Below are 25,727 nucleotides of genomic sequence, written 5' to 3'. Positions count from 1 at the left end.
GAGATTTTTGCTGCTCCATTTCACTCATGTGTCCATGAAGAGATGACGCAGGTGAATAACAGGTGCACTTTTCACCAAAACGAACAAATGGAATAACATCACAGAACGAAGGTGATTGGCACACACGCGTTAGGAACAGGAATAAGTCATTATTCGCTGTAATTTCTTGGCTTGCGTTCAGTTCTGGTTAACTTGACGAATCGTAAAGCATCATCTACCTCGTTCATTTAGACAGTAAAATAGACAGTTTTGATTTGTCATGAGCATTGGTGTCATTGATCATCCAGTGTGGTGACCATCCTTTGGTATTACTGGACGTTGCATGGCATACGTTTATTGTTGTAGAGTTTCAACTTCATTTCCGATGGACAGCAGTGAGGACAGCGTACTGGTAAATATTTAAGGCTGAGAAAGATAGATCCTTGATCAGGACGGGAATAAAGGGTTATGGGAATAGGATAAGCAAGTGGACATGAGGAAGCTCCAATCAGCCATGGTCCTATTGGATGGCAAAGCAGGCTAAATCGGTCGAGTGGCCGATTGCTGTTCCTATTTGCTACTGCCTTCCGACATGGAATGATCTTGAATTGCTGTTGCATAAATCTTTAAAAAAGGTCAAGACAATAAAGCCAAGCAATATTAAAAGGATTTACATGGAATAATGTTTGGCGTGGAAACGGTACAAAGTTGATATTATGTGCTTGCGTTAACATTTTCCAGAAACGCAACGTTAATGGAATGTCAGATAAATATTCGAAATCCAATTAATCTTTCCAAGAGTCATTAACTGATTAAGCTCAACTCGAAGCTTGTCAGTGGGATATAATTATTCAGGACAGACACAGCAATGATGCAAATGTATCAATGCAGATTTTAATGTTAATTGCATTTTCTAAACTCTTGGCAACATCTTATGTGATTCCCAAATCTACATTGCACATCTAGCATAATTATAATTTTCACAATGCCGATAGAGAAATGTGTTTACCTCAATTTTGATAATGGATTTCATGGCTAGACCAAATTTATTATGGTATAATTGAAATAGTTGAAAATGCTACTGATGCAATCGTTGCATGGTTTATTAATTAATTTGCCCTGAGTAAGTCTCCTTTTTGTTAGCTCAGAAAGTACATTAGAAAATCACGAACCGTAGAGCAGCTCATAAAGTCTCGAACGTTCTGGACAAAGATTGAACAGGGAAAAGTTGTTCAAGGCAGCTGTTTCCTACATTCACCATTGTCCCTCTCTATTTCTCGATTACCAGTGTAATGGAAAATTAATAAAATTAACATTTACAACGAAATCTGAAAGAGAATGCGTTGCTAAATTTAATGTTTTGCTAAATCTTGCAGTAGAGACAGCTTGGTTTTGCTGAACTTGGCAAACGAGCATCCTGACCTTGCGAGCTATCGAATTCAGCAAAAAAGCTGAGGGAAGCATAAAGACAGTAAGAAATTATACCCACGGCAAAGGAATAAGAAAACAAGGAGCTCGAATGTTCCCAGCTCTTGTCATTGGGCGAGTGATAAGAATAAGTGAAAAGAATATGTGAAGCTTGTTCAGGACCCTTACACAAGGCTTTTTGCCAAGTTTATTGCTCCCCTGCAGAGATGAAAATAAAGCTTTTTCTTTGCTCTTGCTGGCAGTTCAGGCACAGGTTACTCTAAAGAAAGCCATGAAAATAAAACTGTGTCCATCAAATTTCTTGCTGGTTTCAGTCTCGGTTGTTCAAGATAAAATATATCTTTGCCCTTGGGCGGGCCCTAAAACAACGAACTTGGAGGATATTGGTAGCACAAATAAACAATGGATAAGGTCAACTCATCTCTTATTATGTGGAACTTGATTGCAGAAGATTTATTGATCAACTATTAAAAACGCAGGTCTCTCTGAGTGAGAACTATTTTAAAGAGAATTGTTAGCTGGTACAGAGAAATTTCGGACCCATTTATGGGCAATGTTTAAACTTCATATTAAGGAGCTCACGGTATTTGATGACAGAGTATGATATCTCCTTACCCAACCATAACACACACAGAGATTCTAACACACTCGCTAACACACTCTAACAAACTAAGTAATACAGTAACACACTAATGCTCTTGGACACACTAATTAACAAGTTAAAAACAATGACTGCAGATGCTGGAAACCAGATTCTGGATTAGTGGTGCTGGAAGAGCACAGCAATTCAGGCAGCATCCGAGGAGCAGCAAAATCGACGTTTGGGCAAAAGCCCTTCATCAGGAATAAAGGCAGAGAGCCTGAAGCGTGGAGAGACAAGCTAGAGAAGGGTGGGGGTGGGGAGAGAGTAGCATAGAGTAAACAAATGTGGCTGTAGTAGCGGGTTCGTTTCAGGACATGGTTGAAGAGCTTCAGGGCAGAGGAAATGAACTGGGAGTTGCAGTGGGAGAGAGACTCCCTGAGATTCTCGTAGAGAGAGGAGGCATCCTTGCAAGAGGATTCGCAGTAGGGTTAAAATCAACGAGATAAAAACAATGCACTAACACACTAAAATACAGGATAACACATTAACAGAGACACAGTCTGCTTCATGTTACCTCAAAGAATATGAAAATACCAAGAAAGTAACTTCAAAATACAGTAAGGAGCAAATTAGATAAAGACAAAATATTTTCACTAGCTGAGAAAATCGAAAATCGGGCTGCAGAGTCTTCGAATTGGGGCCAGAGCATTAAGGGGACACGTTAGAAAGCATTTCTATACACAAGGGTAGGTGGAGGAACTCTCTTTCACAAATAGCAGTGGAGGCTGGATCAATTGCTCATTGTAAATCGAGGAAAGATAGTTTTCTTTTGTTCAGCAAACGTACCAAGGGAGATTAGCCAAAGGCAAGTACATGTAATTAGGTGACAGACCAACCATGATCTTATTCAATAAATGAACAGCTCGAGATGCGGAATGACTTCCTCCTGTTCCAAAGCTGCTATGTTGCTCGAATAAACAGTCCCAGATTTGTCACTGGCGCGCTATTTGTACTCAGAACAAGTTTGATCTTTGTGCAATCCCATGTCACACCACAGGTGTCTCTGTTCCCCTAAACTGGTGTTGATGGACTTTTTTACTAGCAGTTATACAGAATGATGGCCCGTCATTTACTGCAGCGATTAAACTGTAGCCCCAACAATACTGCAAGCCTACACTAATCATGATGTTGCAAATGCTCATCCATTACTCCCGCGATCGTGCACTTCCAACAACTGTTCCTCATGGTACCTTCTGCCATACACACAATAGGATTGTATTCTCAAACAGTTTATCCCAGCAGTTACATAGAGTTCAATCCTGCAACAATTGAGCATATCAAAGATTACTCATCAATCTGTTATTGCACATTGTCAGATCAGGAGAGACCTGTACCCAGGACTCCTCATTCGGGGTAGCAACACTGCCACTGTGCTACAAAAGCTCGAAAGCAGCAAGAATGACGTGTGCTTCTGTTTGAGCAACTACACCTGTGACACACGAGCGCTTATTCAACTTCAGTGCGAAAGAACACACGTGATCCATAGTTCTGACCCATGCTGAACAGATTCTACAGCGCTTGTGGCCTATAGCACAACAACAAAGCCTTCAAGCCATCAAGTGCTATTCAGAGACAAAGCTGTATTTCTTCTGATACTATGTAATTACGGTTGGCCCTTAACTGAGCTGCCTTGATATCAGAAAGCCTGTTAACATTTTGAAGATTTCTACTCAATCACACTTTAACATTTTAATTTGGAAAGAAAACAAGGAAGCAAGGGGCACTATTTTCTGCTATTCAGCAAAAGCTAGAATTGGACAATATCACAGTCCACATGGAAATATGGGTCTCCTTTTCCAGAAACTGTCCAATGTTCCATTGTGTTATCGTCTGGCGCATCAAGCAAGAATATCTTTTAAAATCAATTTGTTAAAAGACTACAAATTATGCGAATTACCAATAACCTTTTGGGTTGGTTTGATCTGTTGTTAGATCTGTTGGTAGTTTGAGTGCGTAATCATTCTCCCCCATATTCATTAACCTCCCCAATAGCACGTGACCCCGTTAAATAGATTCCCAACACTGCTAATCCAGTTTTAACCATTCAGAATTCACGTCAGCACCCGTCTGAGCTTTGCTGTCTTGGCTCATCATCAGTAATCCCTTTGTTTGCCTTTCGTTTCTTACAACACGATCAGTATTCGCACCATCTCCAATTATGCTGTTGACTCCTTCCCCTTCTACCCCAGCTGCTTTCAGTTTTGATGAAGATTCACTTGGCTGGAAATATTCCGTTATTTCTCTCTTCAGAAACGATCTGCCACATTTGTCCAGCATTATCAGTATTCGTTTCAAACTTCCATCATCCGCTGGTCTTTTTTTTAGTTCACATTTCCTTCCACTGCTGTGCCCAGGTTCTGCTCTGAGGGATCACGTCCAACACGATGCAATATACGTTTCAGTGAAATATATGAACCAACCAACTATTCTGCTGATAAAGGAGATTTATGACTCTGTTCTTGCAATCATCGGTGACCATGGTAAATGAACATTGTTTTTCATTGTCAGTTTGGATAAACTGCCCTATGATGCTTGATCATGATCTCTGAAACAAATACTACAAGTTCCGATGTTACTCAAATGCCAGTAGTAATCAAGTATCCCATTTCCGACATTTTCCATGAACTGATTAATTTAATATTAATACGATTATTGTTGAAACAATGCAAAGATTTTCAGAGGACGATCGACCCCGAGACCAGCCAGGCAATACGTACCTCCAGATCCAAGAGCCATAGTTTAAGGGTACAGAATAAGTGTTTTATCAGTGTGCTGTACTAAGGAGAAATTTCGTAACACAGAAAGTGGCGAAACTGTGGAATTTTATTTTTCCATGGGAATGTGTTGAGGCAAAAGCATTTAAGACTTCCAGTGAAAATGTAGGTATAGTTCTTTGGAAAGCGGGGTTCACAGTACGTGGTATGGATGTGGGAGAAGATACTGAGTTGGACGATCAGCTTTATCACAGTAAGGGTCAGACCAGCTGAATGGCAGACTACTCTTCCTTTCCACGACGTGTCTGTATTTCTAACTCAATAAATTGTGCTGAGAATCTTTAAGGCTAATTGTCTAAAATCTAATTTGTTCCCCTCTAACATAGCTGAAATGCCGGGAAATTGTTCATTTAGATATGAACTTATATTAGAACTAAATTGTTGGACACATCTCAAATTAGAGGCAAGTCAATGTCTATCTCTAATCGGGATGAAGATTCCATCTTAATTTCCATAAACTTATGTTTTGAATGCAAATTACTGGATGTCAGAAATACTCTGATTGGTGTCTTTTGCCCACTTTGTTCCTTTTTACAGCCTCAGTTGCAGTTTAAAAAACTTCAATTACATTGTTCATATTTGATAGATCATTCACAATTTCATGTGGGCTTCTTGGTAATTATCTTATAAGCATACAAACGTCTGTTATTCAGTTTCCAGTATTGTCATGTCCAGCAGTTCATCCAAAGAGAAAGTGACAATTAAGTTTGCAAAACAAGGCAGATAAACGTTCCGCTTTTCATCAAACGAGTATGAAATCCTTATATCTGGATAGGCTCCTTCTTGCACGCACACAGTCCGTCTCTTGCATACACACACTCTTGGGCACACATGCACATTCCTTTGCTCAAAGACGCATACGCTCTCTCTATCGTGCACATATGCACTCTGTCTCATGCATGTACTCTCTCTCGCGCTCAGACGCACTCCCTTGCAGGCACCACTCTCATTGTGCAATAGACTGGTAAAATACAGCACAGTAGACCAGTACGATACATCGTGCTCTGTTTGTGCAGTAGACCAGTAGGAGACACGTCCTCTGATTGTGCAGCAGACCAGCACGATACAGCATGCTCTGTGGAATGGAGCAGTGCGATGCACCATACTCTGTACATTAGATCAATACGATATAACGTGTTCTGATCATGCAGTAGACCAATAGGATGCAGAGTGCTCTGATAGTGCAGTCACTTATTATGATACAGTGCACTCTGACTGTGCAGTAGACCAGTACAATGCAGCGTGCTCTGATTGCTCAGTAGACCAGTACAATACAGCATACTCTGTGCATCAGACCAGTACGATACAACATGATCTGAATGTTCATTGGACCAGTACAATACAGAGGAGAAAGTGAGGTCTGCAGATGCTGGAGATCGAAGTTGAAACTTTATTGCTGGAACAGCACAGCAGGTCAGGCAGCATCCAGGGAACAGGAGATTCGACGTTTCGGGCACAGGCCCTCCTTCAGGAATGAGCAGAGAGTGTTCAGCAGGAGAAGATAAAAGGTAGGGAGGAGGGACTTGGAGGAGGGGCGTTGGAAATGTGATAGGTGGAAAGAGGTCAAGGTGAGGGTGATAGGTCGGAGTAGGATGGAGGCGGAGAGGTCAAGAAGAAGACTGCAGGTCAGGAAGGCGGTGCCGGGCTGGAGGGATTCGGCTGAGACAAGGTGGGGGGTGGGGGGAGGGAGGATGAAGAAACTGGTGAAGTCCAAATTCATCCCCTGTGGTTGGAGGGTTCCCAGTCGGAAGATAAGACGCTCCTCCGACGACCGTCGCGTTGTTGTGGTTTGGCAGTGGATGAGTCCAATGACCTGCATATCCTCGGTGGAGTGGGAGGGGGAGTTGAAATGCTGTGCTACAGGGTGGTTGGGTTGGTTCGTCCGGGTGGCCCAGAGGTGCTCTCTGAATCGCTCCGCAAGTAGGCGGCCTGTCTCCCCAATATAGAGGAGGCCACACCGGCTGCAGCGGATGCAGTAGATGATGTGGGTGGAGGTGCAGGTGAATCTGTGGCGGATATGGAAGTTTCCTTTGGGGCCTTGGAGAGAAGTGAGGGGGGAGGTGTGGGCGCAAGTGTTGCACCTCCTGCGGTTGCAAGGGAAGGTGCCGAGAGTGGAGGTTGGGTCGGTGGGGGGTGTGGATCTGACAAGGGAGTCGCGGAGGGAGTGGTCTCTACGGAAAGCTGATAGGGGAGGGGAGGGAAATATATCCTTGGTGCTGGGGTCTGTTTGGAGGTGGCGGAAGTGACGACGGATGATGCGCTGTACATGGAGATTGGTGGGGTGGTAGGTGAGGACCAGTGGGGTTCTGTCCTGGTGGCAGTTGGAGGGGCGGGGCTCAAGGGCGGAGGAGCGGGAAGTGGAGGAGATGCGGTGGAGGGCACCGTCGACCACGTCGGGGGGGAAATTGCCGTCCTTGAAGAAGGAGGCCATCTGTGTTGTACGTATTTTGAACTGGTCCTCCTGGGAGCAGATGCGGCGGAGACGAAGGAATTGGCGTTTTTACAGGGGGCAGGATGGGAGGAGGTGTAGTCCAGGTAGCTGTGGGAGTCGGTTTGTTTGTAGTAGATGTCCGTGTTGATTCGGTCGCCTGAGATAGAAACAGAAAGGTCTAGGAAGGGGAGGGAGGAGTCCGAGACTGTCCAGGTGAATTTGAGGTCGGGGTGGAAGGTGTTAGTGTAGTGGATGAACTGTTCAACCTCCTCGTGGGAGCAGGAGGTAGCGCCGATACAGTCATCAATGTAGCGAAGGAAAAGATGGGGGGTGGGGCCAGTGTAGTTGCGGAAGATGGATTGTTCCACATACCCTACGAAGAGGCAGGCATAGCTGGGGCCCATGCGGGTGCCCATGGCTACTCCTTTTGTTTGGAGAAAGTGGGAGGATTGGAAAGAAAAGTTGTTCAGGGTGAGGACCAGTTCGGTCAGTCGAAGGAGGGTGTCGGTGGAAGGGTACTGGGTGGTACGGCGGGAAAGGAAGAAGCGGAGTGCTTTGAGTCCTTCATGATGGGGGATGGAGGTGTACAGGGACTGGATGTCCATGGTGAAGATGAGGCGTTGGGGACCGGGGAAGCGGAAATCCTGGAGGAGGTGGAGGGCGTGGGTGGTGTCACGAACGTAGGTGGGGAGTTCTTGGACTAATGGGGACAGGACCGTGTCGAGGTATGCCGAGATGAGTTCGGTTGGGCAGGAGCAGGCTGAGACGATGGGTCGTCCGGGGCAGTCAGGTTTGTGGATTTTGGGCAGGAGGTAGAAACGGGCGGTGCGGGGTTGTGGGACTATGAGGTTGGAGGCGGTGGATGGGAGGTCCCCTGAGGTGATGAGGTTATGGATGGTCTGGGAGATGATGGTTTGGTGGTGGGGGTGGGGTCATGGTCAAGGGGACGGTAGGAGGAGGTATCTGCGAGCTGGCGTTTGGCCTCAGTGGTGTAAATGTCAGTGCGCCAAACTACTACTGCGCCTCCCTTGTCAGCTGGTTTGATGGTGAGGTTTGATGGTGAGGTCTGTACAATACAGAGCACTCTGTGCAACAGACCAGTTCGATACAGTGTTCTCTGATTGTGCAGCAGACCAGCATGATACAGCATGCTCTGTTCAGTAGACCAGTACAATACAGTGTGCTCTGAATATGCAGTAGACCAGTGTGATACGGTGTGCTCCAGCAATGTAGTAGACCAGTACGATACAGTATCCTCTAATTGTGTGGGAGACCAATAAGATACAGTGCGTTCTGATTGTCCAGTAGAACATTTTGATCTTGTGTGCTCTGATTAGGAAGCAGACCAGAATGACACAGCGTGCTGTGATTGTGCACTTGGACCAGTACGATATAGTGTGCTCTGATTCTGCAGTACACCAGTGCAACAGAACGTTCTCTGATTATTCAAAAGATGACTACAATATAGCGTTTCTGTACAGTAGAACAGTACTGCATGTTCAGATTGTGCAGCAGAACAGTGCAATTCAGCGTTTTCTATGCAGTAGACCAGGAAGATACAGCGGAATCTGATTGTGCAGTAGACCAGTGTGATACAACATACTCTGTGTTGTAGACCCGTACTATTTTCTTGTACAGTACGGTGGTCCTGTACAATATCTGAATGTGCAGTGGGCCAGTCAGTTACGGTCTGCTCTGACTGCGCAGCAGACCAGTATGACAAAATGCGCTCTGATTGTGCAGTAGACCAGTGTGATACAACATACTCTGTGTTGTAGACCCGTACTATTTTCTTGTACAGTACGGTGGTCCTGTACAATATCTGAATGTGCAGTGGGCCAGTCAGTTACGGTCTGCTCTGACTGCGCAGCAGACCAGTATGACAAAATGCGCTCTGATTGTGCAGTAGACCAGCAAGATAAAGCGTGCTCTGTGAGCAGGCCTGTATGATACAGCGTGCTGTGATTATGCAGAAGACCAGTGCATTACAGTCTGCTCTGACTGTGCAAGAGACCAGGACGATACAGCGTGCTCTGAATGTGTAGTAGAGGAGTACAATACATCTTACTCCACCTAGTTTAGTCTGCACTGACTATCTGTCAGGTGACATCGCCAGTGCAGCCCAAGTGCCCCACCCCCAGTTGGCACACTTGGCTGGACCCTTTCTGACACACAGTGTGTGAGGGGATAGACCACTCCAGGAGGTTGGTAGCTGGTTGTGGACTGACAACCGCCAAGGCAGCGGCCACACCCTCACATCCCCCAACGCCTTCCCCTCCACAGACCACACGTACGTGAATGGAAGGCAATTGAGCACCTTCCAGCTGTTCAGTTCTGCTACATCGCCTCGTCATTGCCATATGCAGTCAATGGTGCCCAGACCCAGCTTCACATGCCCTGCGCTCATCGTCCATCATCCAGTCCCCAGCACCCAGTGGTCCACTGTACAACATCCAGTGCCGAGCTCACACCGCCCAACACCCAGCTGCCAGCAACCAGCGGAAGACTCAGATCTGTACTTGAAAGGTGCTAACTCGGGGGCTGAGGATATGGCCCAAATCCCCAGATATCGAGATAGAACATAGAACATATAAACGCACAGCACTGAACAGGCCCCTTGGCCCAAGATGTTGTGCTGAGGTTAAATCCTAATATAAAATAAAATATCGCAACCTATGCATCCCGCAACTCACTGCTATCCATGTGCATGTCCAGCAGTTGCTTAAATGTCCCTAATGATCTGGTTCCACCGCCACCGCTGGAAATGCATTCCCTGCATTCAAAGCTCTCTCTGTAAAGCACCTACCTCTGACATCTCCTCTATACCTTTCTCTTAATATCTTAAAACGATGACCACTCGTACCAGTCAATCCTGCCCTTTGGAAAACTTTCTGGCTACTAAATTAATCTATTCCTATCATTATCTTGTATTCCTCGATCAGGTCTCCTCTCTTCCTCCTTCTCTCCAGAGAGAAAAATCGGAGCTTTCCCATAAGGCAAGCCCTCCAGTCCAGGGAGCCTCTTGGTAAACCTTCTTTGCACCCTCTCCAAAGCTTCTGTATCTTTCCCATAGTAGGGCGACCAGAACTGGACACAATGTTCCATGTGTGGTCTCACCCTGGACTTGTAGAGCTGTAGCAAAACCTCGCAGCGATTAAACTCTATCCCCCTATTAATGAAAGCCAAAATAGCATATGCTTTCTTAACAACCCTATCCATTTGTGTGGCAACTTTGAGGGATCTATGCACTTGAACACCAAGATCACTCTGTTCCTCTACAATGCCAAGAATCCTATATTTAATCCTATATTCAGCATTCGAGTTAGACCATCATAAATGCATCATTTCACATTTATCCAGGTTGAACTCCATCTGCCAATTCTCAGTACAGCCCTACATCCTGTCTATGTCGTACAGCAGTCTGCAATAGCCCTCTATACTATTAACGGCACCTCCAATCTTTGTGTCATCTTCAAATTTACTAACCTTACCCTCAAACTCCTCATCCAAGTCATTTATAAAAACTACAAAGAGCAGAGGCCCAAGAACACAGCCGTACGGGACACCACTCGTCACTGACCTCCAGGCGGAAGGTTTTCTGTCAGCCAACCAATTCTGAATCCAGATAGCCAACTCTCCCTGTATCCCATACTTCCTGACTTTATGAATGAGCCTACCATGGGGAACCTTGTCAAATGCCTTGCTAAAATCCAGATACACCACATCAACTGCTCTACCTTCATCGACCTATCTTGTCAGGCATCTCAGATAACTCAATATGGATGCTGAGGCATAATGTGGTCCTCATAAAGCCATGCTGCCTACCTTTAATTACACCATGCTTTGCCAAATAGTCATCAATCGTATCCATCAGACGTCTTTCCAAAAATTTGCTGACCACAGACTTAACACTGACTGGTCTGAAATTGCCCAGGAGTACCCTGTTTTCCTTCTTGAAAAAGCAACACCATTTCCCTCATTTCAATCCTCCAGTACGAATCCCGTTCAGAGTGACGAGGCAAAGATCTTCGGCAGCTGCTTAGCAAACTCCTTTCGCGCTTCTGGGAGCAGCCTACGATAAATCTGGTCTGGCCCTGGGGACGTGTCAATCTTAATGTTTGCCAAAATTTACACCACATCAACTTCACTAATCTTGACTTGGTTCAGCCTATAGCCCAGCTCCTCAAAGTTTTCATTCACAACAAAATCCCTTTCCTTCGTGAAAACTAAAGCAATACATCTCATTTAGCGCTTCCCCTATCTGCTCAGACTTCATGCACATGTTCCCTCCATTATCCCTGATCAGCCCTACCTTCTCCCTAGTCATTTTCTCATTCCTCACGTATGAAATAATGGCCTTTGAATTCTCCATAATCGTTCTTGCAAACCGCTTACGTGCCACCTCCTGGCTCTGCTCAGTCCATTTCTGAGCTCCATTCGAGCAAGCCTGCAATCCTTGCTTCCACCATCTTCTTCCTTCCAGAAACTGCCTTCTTCCTTCCAGAAACTCCTCTGTTCTCGTCATCCAAGGCTCCTTAGTCTTACCCCTTCTTACCTGTCTCAGAGGAACAAATTCGTGCATCACTCGCAACAACTGCTCCTTAAATTGTCTCCATATATCTACTGTGGCCTTTCTGTGGAACAATTGCTCCCCGTCTATGCTCCCAACTCCTGTCTGAGAGCGTCATAATTTCCTTTTCCCCAATTAGATATCTTCCCTCGATAACTGCTCCTTTCCCTCTCCAAGGCTATGGTAAATGTAAGGCAGTTGCAATCGCTGTCACCAAAGTCTTTTCCCACCACGAGATCTGACACCTGTCCTGATTCATTACCCAGCACCAAATCCAATATGACTTCTCCCCTCGTCGACCTGTCCACATACTGAGTAAGGAAATCCTCTTGAACATACCAGCCAAAAACGTCCCCATCCAATCCATCTGCACTTTGAAGTTTCCAGTCGATATTCGGAAAGTTGAAACCACCCATTGCAACAATCCTACCACATCTGCATTTTTCCAGGATCTGCCCACTTATGAGTTATTCAATCGTTTTACTACTACTGGGTGGTCTGTAGAGAACCTCCAATGAGGTGGGTGTTCCCTTGGTGTTCCTAACTTCCACCCACACTGACTCAGTCGACAAACGTTTCTCGACAACCATCATTTCTGTAGCTGTGATTCACTCTCTGATTAACACTGCTACACCTCTCCTCTTTTTCCACCCTCCCTGTTCTTTTTAAATGTTCTAAACACTGGAATATCAAACAATCATTCCTGCCCCTGTGAAACTTACGTATATGTTATTGCCTAAACATCGCAGTCCCAAGTACTGTTCCATGCTCTAAGTTCGTCACTCTTGTTTCTGACATTCCTTGCGTTAAAGCAGACATACTTTAACTGATCCCTTTGTTTCATTTCGAGAGAAACCTTCCAGATAGATTCACTACATCCTGTCTCTGCCACATCAGCGACTGTCCCCCTCTCAGATATGTGGCACTGATTCCCACCCCCCTACCAAACAAGTTTGAAACCTCCAGAATCACACGAGCAAATCTCCCACCCAGGACGTTTGTGCCCCTCCAGTTCAGGTGCAACCCGTCCTTCATGTACAGGTACCAACCTCCCCAAAAGTTATCCCAATGGTCTAGGTATCTGAAGCCCTCCGTCCTTCACGAGCCTCGCAGCCACGTGTTAGCTGTATTAACTGACTGTTCCTCGCCTCACTATCGCGTGGCACCGGTAGCAAACAGGGGTTCAGAAGTGAAGAAGTATTTTAGTGTCCGAGGTTCAGTCATGAGGCAGTAACGTCGCAGCCAGTGCTGCGACATCGTCTGAGAACTGACAAGGTTTCCAAGCCCAATTCTCCCATTTAGTCGTGCCCTTCTCCATTTCTCCAATCCAGTACTGTCCTGCCCCAATTGTCCCATTAAATGCTACACTGCAACAGTTCTTCCAATACCTTATGCGCTGTTCAAAATTCTCCTATTCAAACCTGGCCTGGCCGAATTCTTCCATGTGGTAGTTCCTTGCCATGGTTGGTTTTCCCATTTGTTGGTCCATTGCCAGAATATTTTAAATGTTAGCATGGACTGGTTCAACAGGAAGGTGTTTCTATCCTGTACATCTCTGTGATTGCATGACTCTATTTAGGTCTGCACTGCTCTGCACCAATTCTCCCATTTACCAGTCTTGCACAAATCCTGGAGCTGTACTATCTCTCCGTTCAGTATTATCCTGCCCCAGTTTTCCCACGTAGTGTTACCCTGCACTAATTCTCGCATCTAGTGACACCGGCATGTATTCTCCAATTATTGATGCCCGTTTATCTTTTCTCTAATACACTTATTCCACGTATTGGTTCCATACTCAATTTTTTTTAATTTAGTCGTGCGCAGACAGAATGCCCAATTTACTGATGCTTACAACATTTATCTTTTTTTTAATTCATGCCCCTTTTCATCCCATTTAGACCCTCTCTGCTCAAACTCTCTAATTTATTGGCACTGCCACAAACTCTATAATGTAATGGCACTTTGCACCAAACTCGCATTCTGGATTAGTGGTGCTGGAAGAGCACAGCAATTCAGGCAGCATCCGAGGAGCAGCAAAATCGACGTTTCGGGCAAAAGCCTTTCATCAGGAATAAAGGCAGAGAACCTGAAGCGTAGTGAGATAAGCTGGAGGAGGGTGGGGATGGGGAGAGAGTAGCATAGAGTACAATGGGGCAGTGAGGGAGGAGATGTAGGTGATAGGTCATGGAGGAGAGGGTGGAGTGGATAGGTGTAAAAGGAGCTGGGAAGGTCGGACAAGTCCGGACAAGACAAGGGGACAGTGTTGAGCTGGAGGTTTGAAACTAGGATGAGGTGGGGGAATGGGAAACGAGGAAACTGTTGAAGTTCACATTGATGCCCTGGGGTTGAAGTGTTCCGAGGCGGAATATGAGACGTTCTTCCTCCATGCGTCTGGTGGTGAGGGCGCGGTGGAAGAGGAGGCCCAGGACGTCCATATCCTCGGCAGAGTGTGAGGGGGAGTTGAAATGTTGAGCCACGGGGCGGTTTTGGTTGATTGGAGCGGGTGTCTCGGAGATGTTCCATAAAGCGCTCTGCGAGGAGGCGTCCAGTCTCCCCAATGTAGAGGAGACCGCATCGGGAGCAACGGATACAATAAATGATATTGGTGGATGTTCAGGTAAAACTTTGATGGATGTGGAAGGCTCCTTTAGGGCCTTGGATAGAGGTGAGGGAGCAGGTATGGGCACAGGTTTTACAGTTCCTGCGGTGACAGGGGAAAGTGCCAGGATGGGAGGGTGGGTCGTAGGGGGGCGTGGACAGACCAGGTAGGTACAGAGGGAACTGTCTTTGCGGAAGGTGGAAAGGAGTGGGGAGGGAAATATATCCCTGGTGGTGGGGTCTGTTTGGAGGTGGCGGAAATGTCGGCGGATGATTTGGTTTATGCGAAGGTTGGTGGGTTGGAAGTTGAGCACCAGGGTCGTCCTCTCTTTGTTACGGTTGGAGGGGTTGGGTCTGAGGGTGGAGGTGCGGGCTGTGGACGAGATGCATTGGAGGGCATTTTAACCACGAGGGAAGGGAAATTGTGGACTCTAAAGAAGGAGTATGTGGGAAGGGAAATTGCGGTCTCTAAAGAAGGAGCACGTGGGAGGGGAAATTACAGTCTCTGCCATTTAGTGGTGCCCTACTCTAATTCTCCCATGTAATGCCACAATTCTCTAATTGAGTTCCACTGTGCACCAGTTCTTCCATTTAGTATTTCCCTGCAACACTTCTCTCAGTTAGTTATTCGCTGCTAGAATTCTCGAATATTGATGTGTCCTGCATCAAAACTCTAATCTGCACGGAGAGTGAAAATGCGTTATTTCTACACTGCACCAATTCTCACATCTAATACTGCATGGCACCAATTCTGCTGAAGTTCTTCCATTTAATATAAGACTTCCATAATTCTCCCTTTTAGTACTACACTGCATCAATTTTCTTTGAACAGAGCGGCGAGGAGAGAGGGTTCAAGGAATAGAGGGCTGCCGGGAAGTTTTAAAGTGGGTGAGATCTGAACCCGAGACCTTACACCGTAGGGCCTCCCTCTAACCTTACTAAAAATCTGTAAACTCTGTAAGTTGGCAGGTTTTCTGCTTCTCTTCCCCATTTAGTACTATGTTGGCTTTCAGATTAGAGGGGCATGGCTGATAGAGCAGTTGCATGTTCCTCCTGCACAATGTGGCAGGTGAGAGACACAACACATGTCTCTGCCGACCACATCTGAGGGAAGTGCACCAAATCCAATTCCTCAAAAACGGAGTTAGGGAACTGGAGCTGGAGCTCAATGAACTGCGAATCGTCGGGAGGCTGATGGAGAAATTGAGAGGATGTGCAGAGAGATGGTCACTCTTCAGACACAGTATAATGACAGCTGACATACATTCAGGGGGAGGAAAGAGAACCAATAGATAGAGCAGAGGTAACCTATGGCCGTTCCCTCAGCAATAAGTATACCATTTCGTACACAACTAGTGGGAAGGCCTACCAACGGAAAGCCATAGTTGTCAGATTTCTGGCACTGAGCCTGGCACTGATGCTCAGAAGGAAAGAGGAGGGAGAATAGAAAAGCACTAGTGGCAGGGAACTCAATAGTTAGACGGATTGACAGGAGATATTAGGGTCAAGAACGGGACTCCCGGTCAGTATTTTGTCTCCCCGGTGCCAGGATCTGATATGACATCAATCGGGTTTACTGGGTTCTGAAGGGAGAGGGTGAACAGCCAGAAATCATGGTACATATTGGCACCAATGATATAGCCAGGGAATGGATTGAGGGTCTGAAAAGTGACTACAGAGAGTGAGGTTGGAAGCTGAAGAGCAGGACGAATAGTGGAGTGACCTCAGGTTGGCTACTGGTGCCACGACACAGTGAGGTGAAAAACAGTCCGCGAATGCAGCTTAACAAGTGGCTGCGAGCCTGGTGCAGGAGGGTGGATTCAGATACGTAGACCATTAGGACGCCATCTGAGGAACGTGGGACCTATACCTATAGGATGGTTTGCACGTGATCTGGAGGGGCACAAATGTCCTGGATGGGCGATTTGATCATGGTTCGGGAGGGTTTAAACTAGTTTGGAAAGGGGGTGGGAACCAGAGCTACATATCTGAGAGGGGCAGTTGTAGATGAGGCAGCGGCAGGATGTAGTGAATCTATAAGGAAGGTTTTTCACTTGATGAAACAAAAGGATCGGTTAATGTGTGTCTGTTTTATCGCAAGGAATGTCAGAAATAAGAGTGATGAACTTAGAGCACGGATGAGTACTTGGGAATATGGTGATGTGCTCGTAACGGAGACGTGAGTTTCACAGGGGCAGGAATGGTTGCTTGATGTTCCTGTGTTTAGAAAGTTTATAAAGTACAGGGCGGTGGAAAAAGAGGAGAGGGTGTAGCAGTGTTAATCAGAGAGTGCATCACAGCTACGGAAACGAAGGTTGTCGAGAAAGGTTTGTCTACTAAGTCAGTATGGGTGGTAGTTCGGAACACCAAGAAATCAGCCACCTCATTGGCGAATTTTTACAGACCCCCAAATCGCAGTCGTGAGATTGAAGAACTCTACTGCCGGCAGGTTTTGGAAAAATGCGGATGGAGCAGCGTTGTTGTGGGCAACTTCAACTTTCCTAATATTGACTGGAACTTCCTTTGTGCAGATGGTCTGGGTGGAGCCGTTTGTGACTGGTGTGTTCAGGAGGGTTTCCTTACCCAGCATGTAGACAGGCCAACGAGGGAAGTGGCCATTTTGGGCTTCGTACTCGGCAATGAGCCAAGACAAGTGTCAGATCTCGAGGTGGGAAGACACTTTGGTGGCAGTGACCACAACTGCCTCACATTTACCACAGATTGGATAGGGAAAAGAGCAGTTACAATGGAAGATATTTAATTGAGGAAAAGTAAATTATGATGCGATCACAGGAGTTGGGAAGTACAGATTGGGAGCAATAATTCTGCAGAAAGCGCACAACAGATATATAGCGACTATTTAAGTAGCAGTTGTTTCCACTGATGCACGAAATTGTTCCTCTGAGACAGGTAAGAAGTGGTAAGATTAAGAGCCTTGGATGAACCGAGGAGCTTCTGCAAGGAAAAAGGCAGCTTACGTAAGGTGGAGGAAGCAAAGATCTAGCACAGTATTGGAGGATTTCTGGCCTACGAGAAAGGAGCTCATAAATGGACTGAGAACAGCCAAGAGGTGGCACGAAAAAGGTGGCACCGAGTTTTTTTTGCTTCGGTTTTTAGTCAGGAAAGGGACCTTGTTGTGAATGAAAACGTTGAGGTGCTGGAAAACAGGCTTGAAAAGATCAAGATTGAGTAACTTGATGTGATGGAAAATTTGGCAATCATTAAGATTGCTAAGTCCCCATGGCCAAAATCAGATTTACCTGGGCTGTTCCGGAATGCGAGAAAGGCGCTTGCTAATTCGCTGGCGAAGATCTTTGTTTCCTGACTCTGCACAGGAGCCGTATCCGAGTATTGGAGAGAGTTGAATGCTGTTCCTCTTTTCAAGAAGGGGAATAGGAAAATCGCTGGCAATTAAAGACAAGTCAGTCTTACGTCTGTGGTCAGCAAGGTTTTGGAAAGAATTATGAGGGATAGGATTCATGACTATTGGAAAAGAATGGTGTGATTAAAGACAATTAATATGGCTTTGTGAGGGGCAGATCATGTCTCACAAATCTTGTTTAGTTTTTGGAGGAGGTGATGAGACAGGTCAACGATGGCTGAGCACTGGATGTCGTGCATATGGACTTCAGCAAAGCATCTGATCCCATGCTAGGTTAATTCATAAAATCAGTAGGTCTGGGGTACAAGGAGATTCGGTTGTCTGGATTCAGAACTGGTTAGCTGACAGAAGGCAGAGAGTGGTTGTCGATGGAAACTATTCTGCCTGGAAGTCAATGGTGTGTGTTGACCCGTAGGGCTCTGTTCTTGGGCTTCTGCTCTTTGTAGTTTTTTTATATATGACTTGGATGAGAAGGTTGAGGGCTGGAGTAGTAAATTTGCCAATGACACAAAGTTTTGACGTGCCGTTGATAGCATCGAAAACTATTGCAGGCTGCAGCACGACATAGACATGATGCAGAGCTGGACTGAGAAAAGACAGATGGAGTTCAACCTGGATAAATGCGAAGTGATGCAATTTGGAAGGTCGAATCTGAATGCTGAATATCGTATTAAAGACAGGATTCTTGACAGTGTGGAGGAACAGGCGGATCTTGGTGTTCCAGTGCATACATCCCTCCAATTTCCTGATGCTTAGTACAAATCTCCTATTTAGGGGTGCTCTTTTCCACTTCCCCCATTTCATGCTGCTTAGCACTCATTCTCTGAATTAGTTTAAATCTGCACCAAATCTCCCGTTTACCTCTACACTGCATGAATTCAGAAATTTAGTACTGATCTGCAACAATTCTCCCATATGTTACTAGACTGAACCAATGCTCCAATTTAGTACTACATGCCAGCAATTCTCCCGTTTAGTACCACACTGCGACAACTCTCCCTTTAAAAAACACATTGAACCAATTCTACCTTTTATTGCTACACTGCAACAATTCTCTCGTTTAGTATTACAGACGTTCTGTTTATTGCTACACGACACGAATTCTCCCATTAAACTTTGCACTGCAACAATAATCCCTTTTTATTATTACACTGTAACATTTCTCCCATTTCGCATTGCATTCTACCAATTCTCCCACTTCACATTACTCTTCACCAATTCTCCCATTTAGCGCTACACTGAACCAATTCTCCCATTTGCTGCTACACTGCACCAGTTCTCCCATTTTGTGCCACATTATACCAGTTATCCCATTCAGTACTATACTGCACCAATTCTTCCAATTAGTGTGACGATGCATCAATTTTCCTACTTTGTACTCCATTGCACCAATTCTCCAATTTCATTCTGTACTGCAACATTTCCCCCATTTAGTACAACACTGAACCAATTCTTCCATTTATTGCTGCGCTGTACCAATTCTCCCATTCACTGCTACACTGTAGTAATTCTCCCATTTACTGCTCCATTGCATCAATTCTGCAATTTCACCCTTTTCGTACTGCACAGCAGCACATTTTCCAATTGCACAAATTCTCACTTTTTCATGCGACACTATACCAATTCTCACATTTATTGTTGCACTGTACCAATTCTTCCATTTAGTGCTATGCTGCACCAGTTCTCTCATTTCGTGATATAGTGCACAAATTCTCCCAATTAGTGATACACTGCCGCAATTCACTAATTTAGTCCTGCAGTACAACACATCTCCACTTAGAGTTACACTGCTTCAAGTCTCCCATTTAGTACTACTCTGCACTAATTCTTCCTTCATTTTGATGAACTGCACGATTTTTTGCAATTTAATACTAGATTGCGCCAGTTCTCACATTGATTATCACACTGTACCAATTCCACAACTTAATACTACACTGCACCATTTCTCCCCTTTCGGGCTGCACAACACCAATCCTTGCAATCACTGTAACTCTGCACCAACTCTGGCATTTATTGCGCCACTGTACTAATTCTCTCATTTATTGCTACACTGTACCATTTAGTGCTACAGTGCCCCAATTTTCCAATTTACAACTACATTACAACAATTCTCGCACTTAGTGCTACTCTGCCCACATCTCCCATTTGGTACTACTCTGCACCAATTCTCCCATTCCGCGCAACTCTGAACCAATTCTCCCATTTATTGCGACAGTGCACCAATTCTCTATTTAATACTGCACTTCTCCCATCTCCCATTTATTAATAAACTGCAACAATTCTCCCATTTTGAGCTACACTGCCCCAATCCTTTCATTTTTTGCAACACTATACCAATTTTCCCATTTAGTATTATTCTGCATCAATTTTCCCACTTCGAGCTGTAATGCGCCAATTCATCTAATTAGTGCAACTCTGCACCAACTCTGCCACATATTTCAAAACTACAACAAATCCCTCATTTAGTGCTGCACTGATACAAGTCTCCCATTTCGTAACTCACTACTCCAATTCCCTCATTTCGGGCTACACTGCGCCAATTCGCCCATTTAGTACCACACTGAACTAATTCTGCCATTTATTGCTACAGTGCACTAATTCTCAAATTAGTACAACACACCCCCATGTCTCAGATTTAATGCTGAACTTCAGCAATTCTTTCATTTAGGTCTATACTCCCCAAAGTGCTGCAGTTCCTCATCCTCCCATTTTTTGCTACGATGTACCAATTGTCCCATTTAGTGCTGCACTGCCTCAATTCTCACACTTATTGCTACTCTGTACCAATTCCCCCATTCAGTGATAAACTGCCCCAATTCTTCGATTTATTGCTACACTGCACCAAATCTACCATTTAATGCGACACGCATCCATTTTTCCATTTTGTGTTACACTGCACCCATTCTTCAATTTCGTATGACACTGCCACAATTCCTCCAGTTAGTACTACACTGCCCCAAGTCTCTCATTTCTTGCAATCCTGTATCAACTCTTCTATTTAGTGCTCCACAGTCCCAATTCTCCAAATTAAAGCTTTCCTGCACCAATAATCCTATTTATTGCAACACAGCACCAGTTATTCCATTTATTGCTACGCTGTACCAATTCTCCCATCCAGTGTTACACTGCAGAAATTCTCCCGTTTACGTTACACTTCAGCAATTCTGCAAATTATTGCTACAATGCCCAATTTCTCCCACTTCATTTTACCCCGCTTGCACTCTTTGCATTTCGATATCCAGTGCACACATTCTCACTTTTTCCTCTGACATGAAACCAATTCTCACATTCAGTATTATTCTGCACACATTCTCCAATTTCGTGCTTCGCTGCACCATATTTTTCCATTTCGTGATACAATTAACCAATTGACCCATTTAGTACTACACTGAACTAATTCTCCTATTTCGATATATAGTGCACCAATTGTCCCATTTAGTGCAACACTGCCCCAATTCTCCACTTTAGTACGTCACTGCAGCACTTCTATCATTTAGTGTTATACTGCCCCAAGTCTCCCAGTTAGTATGGCCTGCACCAATTCTCCCATTATTTTGGAATTTAGCTATACAGTGCCAATTCTCACATTTAGCATTACACTCTACCAATTCTCCAATTTAGTACCACAGTGAACCAGTTCTCCCATCTCGTGATACACCAACAATTCACCCATTTAGGCCTATTCTGCATTCGGTAATACATTGCAGCCATTCTTCCATTTAGTGCTACAAAGCACCAATTCTCTCATTTCTTACCACACTGCCTCAATTCGTCCATTTCAGGAAATTGCACCAATACTCCCATTTAGTGCGAGTTTGCACTGATTCTCCCTTTCAGTACGACACTTTCCCAAGTCTCCCCTTATAGCTATTTTTACTACAATTCTGCCATTTCGTACTGCACTGCACCAATTGTCCCATTTACTGCTATACTGCCCTATGTCTCCCATTTAGATCTACTCTGCACCAATTCTACCAATTCGTGGAACTCTGCACCAAATCTCCCATTTATTGCGACCGTGTACCACTTCTCTATTTAGTATTACACTGTCCCAATTCTCCAATTTAGTACCACACTGCAACATTTCTTCCATTTAGGATTACGCTGCCCCAAATCTCCTATTTAGTTCTACTCTGAACCAATTCTCCCATTTATTACTACACTGCCCCAATTCCCCTTCTAGCCATACTCTGCACCAATTCTCCCATTTGAAATTGCAATACCAATCCTTTCATTTAGTGCGAAACTTTACAAATACTCCCCTTTATGGCGACGTTGCGCCGATTTTGCCTTTCATTATGACACTGCCCCAAGTCTCGTCTTTATTGCTTTACTGCTGCAATTCTGCCATTTAGTGTATCACTAAATGCAGCAACTGTCGCATTTAGTGATACACTGTATCTAATTCCCCATTTAGTACTACACTGCATAAATTCTCCCATTTTGTACTGCCCTGCACCAAGTCTCCCATTTCGGGCGACGTTGCACCAATTCTCCCAATCAGTGTAACTCTGCTCCAACTCTGCCATTTATAGCTATATTACACTTATTCTCCCATTGAGTGCTACACTTCACCAATTGCCCCATTTAGTGCTACACTGCCCAATTCTCAAATTTAGTACTACACTGCGACAATTCTCGCATTTAGTGCTACACTGCCCCAAGTCTCCCATTTAGAATTACTCTGCACAGTTCTCCTATTTCGTGCAACTCTGCACCAATTGCCCCATTTACTGATACAGTGCACTACTTCTTGTTACAACGCACCAATTTATCTATTTATTACGACTCTGCCCCAATTTCCCGATTTAGTACGATACTGCCCCAGTTCTCTCATTTATTGCTACACTACACCATTTCCCCCACTTGGTGTCGCAGTGTCCCAATTCTTCCATTGAGTATTACGGTGCACCCAATTTTCGCATTTTTTGCTACACTGCCCCAAGTCTCGCATTTAGTACTACCCTGTGCAAATTTTCTCATATAGTACTACACTGGACCAAATCTCCCAATTAGTGCTACTCTGCACTGAATCTCCCTTTAAGTACTACAATGCCCCAATTACCCAATTTACTGCCAAGCTGCTGTAATTCTTCCATTTATTGCTTCAATGCACTAATCCCCCCGTTTAGTTTTACATGGCCCCAATTCTTCTATTTAGAATTTCCATGCAACAATGCTCGCATTTGGTGCTACACTGCACCAAGTCTCCCATTCAGCACTATCCTGCAACAACTGTCCCATTTCCGACCACACTGAACCAATTCTGCCATTTCATGCTACTCTGCACCGATTCTCTTTTTTAATACATAAATGCTCCAATTCATTGCTATGCTACTGTAATTTTTACATTTATTTCTCTTTACTGCACCACTTGCCCCATTGAGTAGTACACTGACCCAAATCTGCTGTTTAGTACTATACGGTATCAATTCTCCCATTAAATGCTTCATTGCCCGAAGTCTCCCGTTTAGTACTACTCTGTATCAATTTTCACATTTCAGGCTACACTGAACCACTCCTTCCAATTATTACAATTCTGCCAAAAACTGCAAAACTACAACAAATTCTCCACTTAGTGCTACACTGCACTAATTGTCCCAGTTAGTGCTACAATGTCCCACGTCTCCCATTTAGTACTTCTTTGCACCAATTCCCCTATTTAGGGCTATACTGCACCAGTTCCCACAACTTGTGCAACTCCCCGTTATTGCTGCATTACACAAATTGCACAAGTTAGTATGTCACTACTAGTCTCAGATTTGATGATCAGATTAACAACAGATTTAACAACTGATACAAAATGCGGAGACCCACTTGGAGTCCCTCCTGGTGAATTATAAACCAAGTTACTATTAAGTACAAACATCTGTAATTTCTTTCCAAATGAAAATTTACTTTGAGATTTCACTGCCTTTTTTTCTCTTTCTTCTCAATAAGACCTGACAGGGATTCTGTTGTCTCTCCATAGATGCTGACAGACCTGCTGAGTTTCTCCAGCAGACTCTGCGTTTGCTTATGATCTCCAGAAACCACCCGGTTTTGCTTTCATTGAGATGTGAGAGTTGACCTTCGATCATGTATGAGAGTTCTGATAGATTCATTTTCCTCCAGTAGTGCACTGGAATCTCAACAAAAATCTTGAGATTGATAAGCTGGAGAGTGAAATGAACACTCAACTCTGGGACTGAGAGATTATTATCTCCCAGTCAGCGATCTTTACATGAATGAAGTTTCTGTCATTCCAAAAACTCAAAAAAAAATCATTGCTTCAAGTTTTAACTTTCAATATACAGCAGAGAAAACACGACTTCAGTTATCAAACGTTTTACTAATTAATTCAAGCTAAGATTTATCGCCCGAGAAACTTATGTCATTAATGTTTGCTTTCCTTTATTTTGGCAACAACTTTTGTGACTATTATAATTCCGTGTCGAGGCAATTGTGGGCTTTCCAAATCAGTAACTCTGTATCTGGTGGCCACGGCTCTCTCGGATCTTCTTGTTCTCGCATTCTGTGTGGTTTTTGGTCAACTGGCGTATTACTATGTGATGTCTTTGATCTATTTTCTTACCCAAGTGTGCCTTCAACAAGTTCCTGATGTCTGCTTTCATGGACTGCTCTGTCTGGTCCACTGTTGTTTTCACCTTTGATCGCTTTGTCACCATATGCCACCACGGATTAAAAGCGAAATATTGTACATGGAGGACGGCAGTCAACGTCCTTGCTACCCTTTGGGTGGTGAGCATCTTGAGGAGTATTCCAGACTACTTCAAATACGAGCCCATCGTCACCTTAGACGGACAAGGTAGAGGCTGTAGGGTGCGATTGGTCTTTGGACATTTATTGGAATGGTCCATCTACGACTGGCTGAACCACATTCTTACACCACTCTTTCCATATCTCCTCATACAACTCCTCAACTGTCTCACCGTCAAACACATCCTGCTCACGAGCTTGGCCCGAAGGAGACTCGTACACCAGGCCAGCGCTGTCAGCAGTGATGAGGAGATGAAAAACCGAAGGAAATCCATTGTTTCACTCTTCGCCATATCTGCAGCGTTCATACTGCTGTGGCTACCCACTGTCACCTACTTCATCCTGGACCGAGTTACTAAACTTTAACACAGCCCGGCGAATTTCACCCACCCGTTGGCGATTTTCTACCAGTGTAGCATCATGTTGAAGCTCTTGAATTCCTGTATTATTACTTTCATCTATGCTCTGACCCAGACTAGGTTTCGGAAGAAGCTATGGAACGGACTGACCTTTCCTTTTTCCCTGTTGGTTCGCGTGTCTAAGACGGCGGAGGAATCGAGCTCACATGTCACCCTCTCCACACAGCCCTTGTTTTGAACAATGCCTGGTTTTCACTGGGTTCCCTCCATCAGGACTTCACGTTGTTTGGTCTCAGACCATTTTGTATTCTTTCACACAGAACCTCATGCACTTTTGTTCCACTTCGTCAGAGCTACGCACTTTATTCCCAAGCGTCCTGTTGCCAGATTATCCAAATGTCACTTAAACGTTGTAACTGTGTCTGCGTCAATCACTTCTTTTGACAGTTCAATCCACAGACAACTGACACTCTGTGACAAGAGTTCCCCTCATGTCGGTCATAAAACTTTCTCACCTCATTTTGAAAATATGTCCATTATTTTTGAATTTCATCCATCTAGAGAAAAGACAGTCACTTGTCACCCCCTATTAGTGAAGCGCAGTGCCTCAGTGGTTAGCATTGCTGCTTTACAGTGTAAAGGTTCCTGGATCGATTACTACCTTGGCTGACAATCTATGTGGAGATTGCACATTCTCCCCATGTGCGTTTGCGTTTCCTCCAACAATGCAATTATGTGCCGGTCAGATGAATTGGCCATTTTAAGCTCACCATAGTGTGAGGTTCGTTAATCACGTGTAAATAT

General features: G+C 44.6%; 1 protein-coding gene across 1 annotated transcript; it reads left to right on the top strand.

Annotated features, from left to right (window-relative positions):
* The first annotated feature begins 42 nt into the window (after positions 1 to 42).
* On the top strand, positions 43 to 24,930 carry LOC148138352 (G protein-coupled receptor 15-like). Its single transcript, XM_087981643.1, has 2 exons — positions 43 to 51; positions 24,385 to 24,930. Exons 1-2 carry the CDS (start codon positions 43 to 45, stop codon positions 24,928 to 24,930), a joined length of 555 nt encoding a protein of 184 aa, XP_087837769.1.
* The last annotated feature ends 797 nt before the right edge of the window (positions 24,931 to 25,727 follow it).

Source organism: Chiloscyllium plagiosum, unplaced genomic scaffold (genome assembly GCF_037043375.1).
Source record: "Chiloscyllium plagiosum isolate Xiang-an unplaced genomic scaffold, Cpla_swu_hap1 HiC_scaffold_40, whole genome shotgun sequence".
Taxonomy (NCBI): Eukaryota; Metazoa; Chordata; class Chondrichthyes; order Orectolobiformes; family Hemiscylliidae; genus Chiloscyllium; species Chiloscyllium plagiosum.
This window is presented reverse-complemented; position numbering and strand designations above follow the sequence as displayed.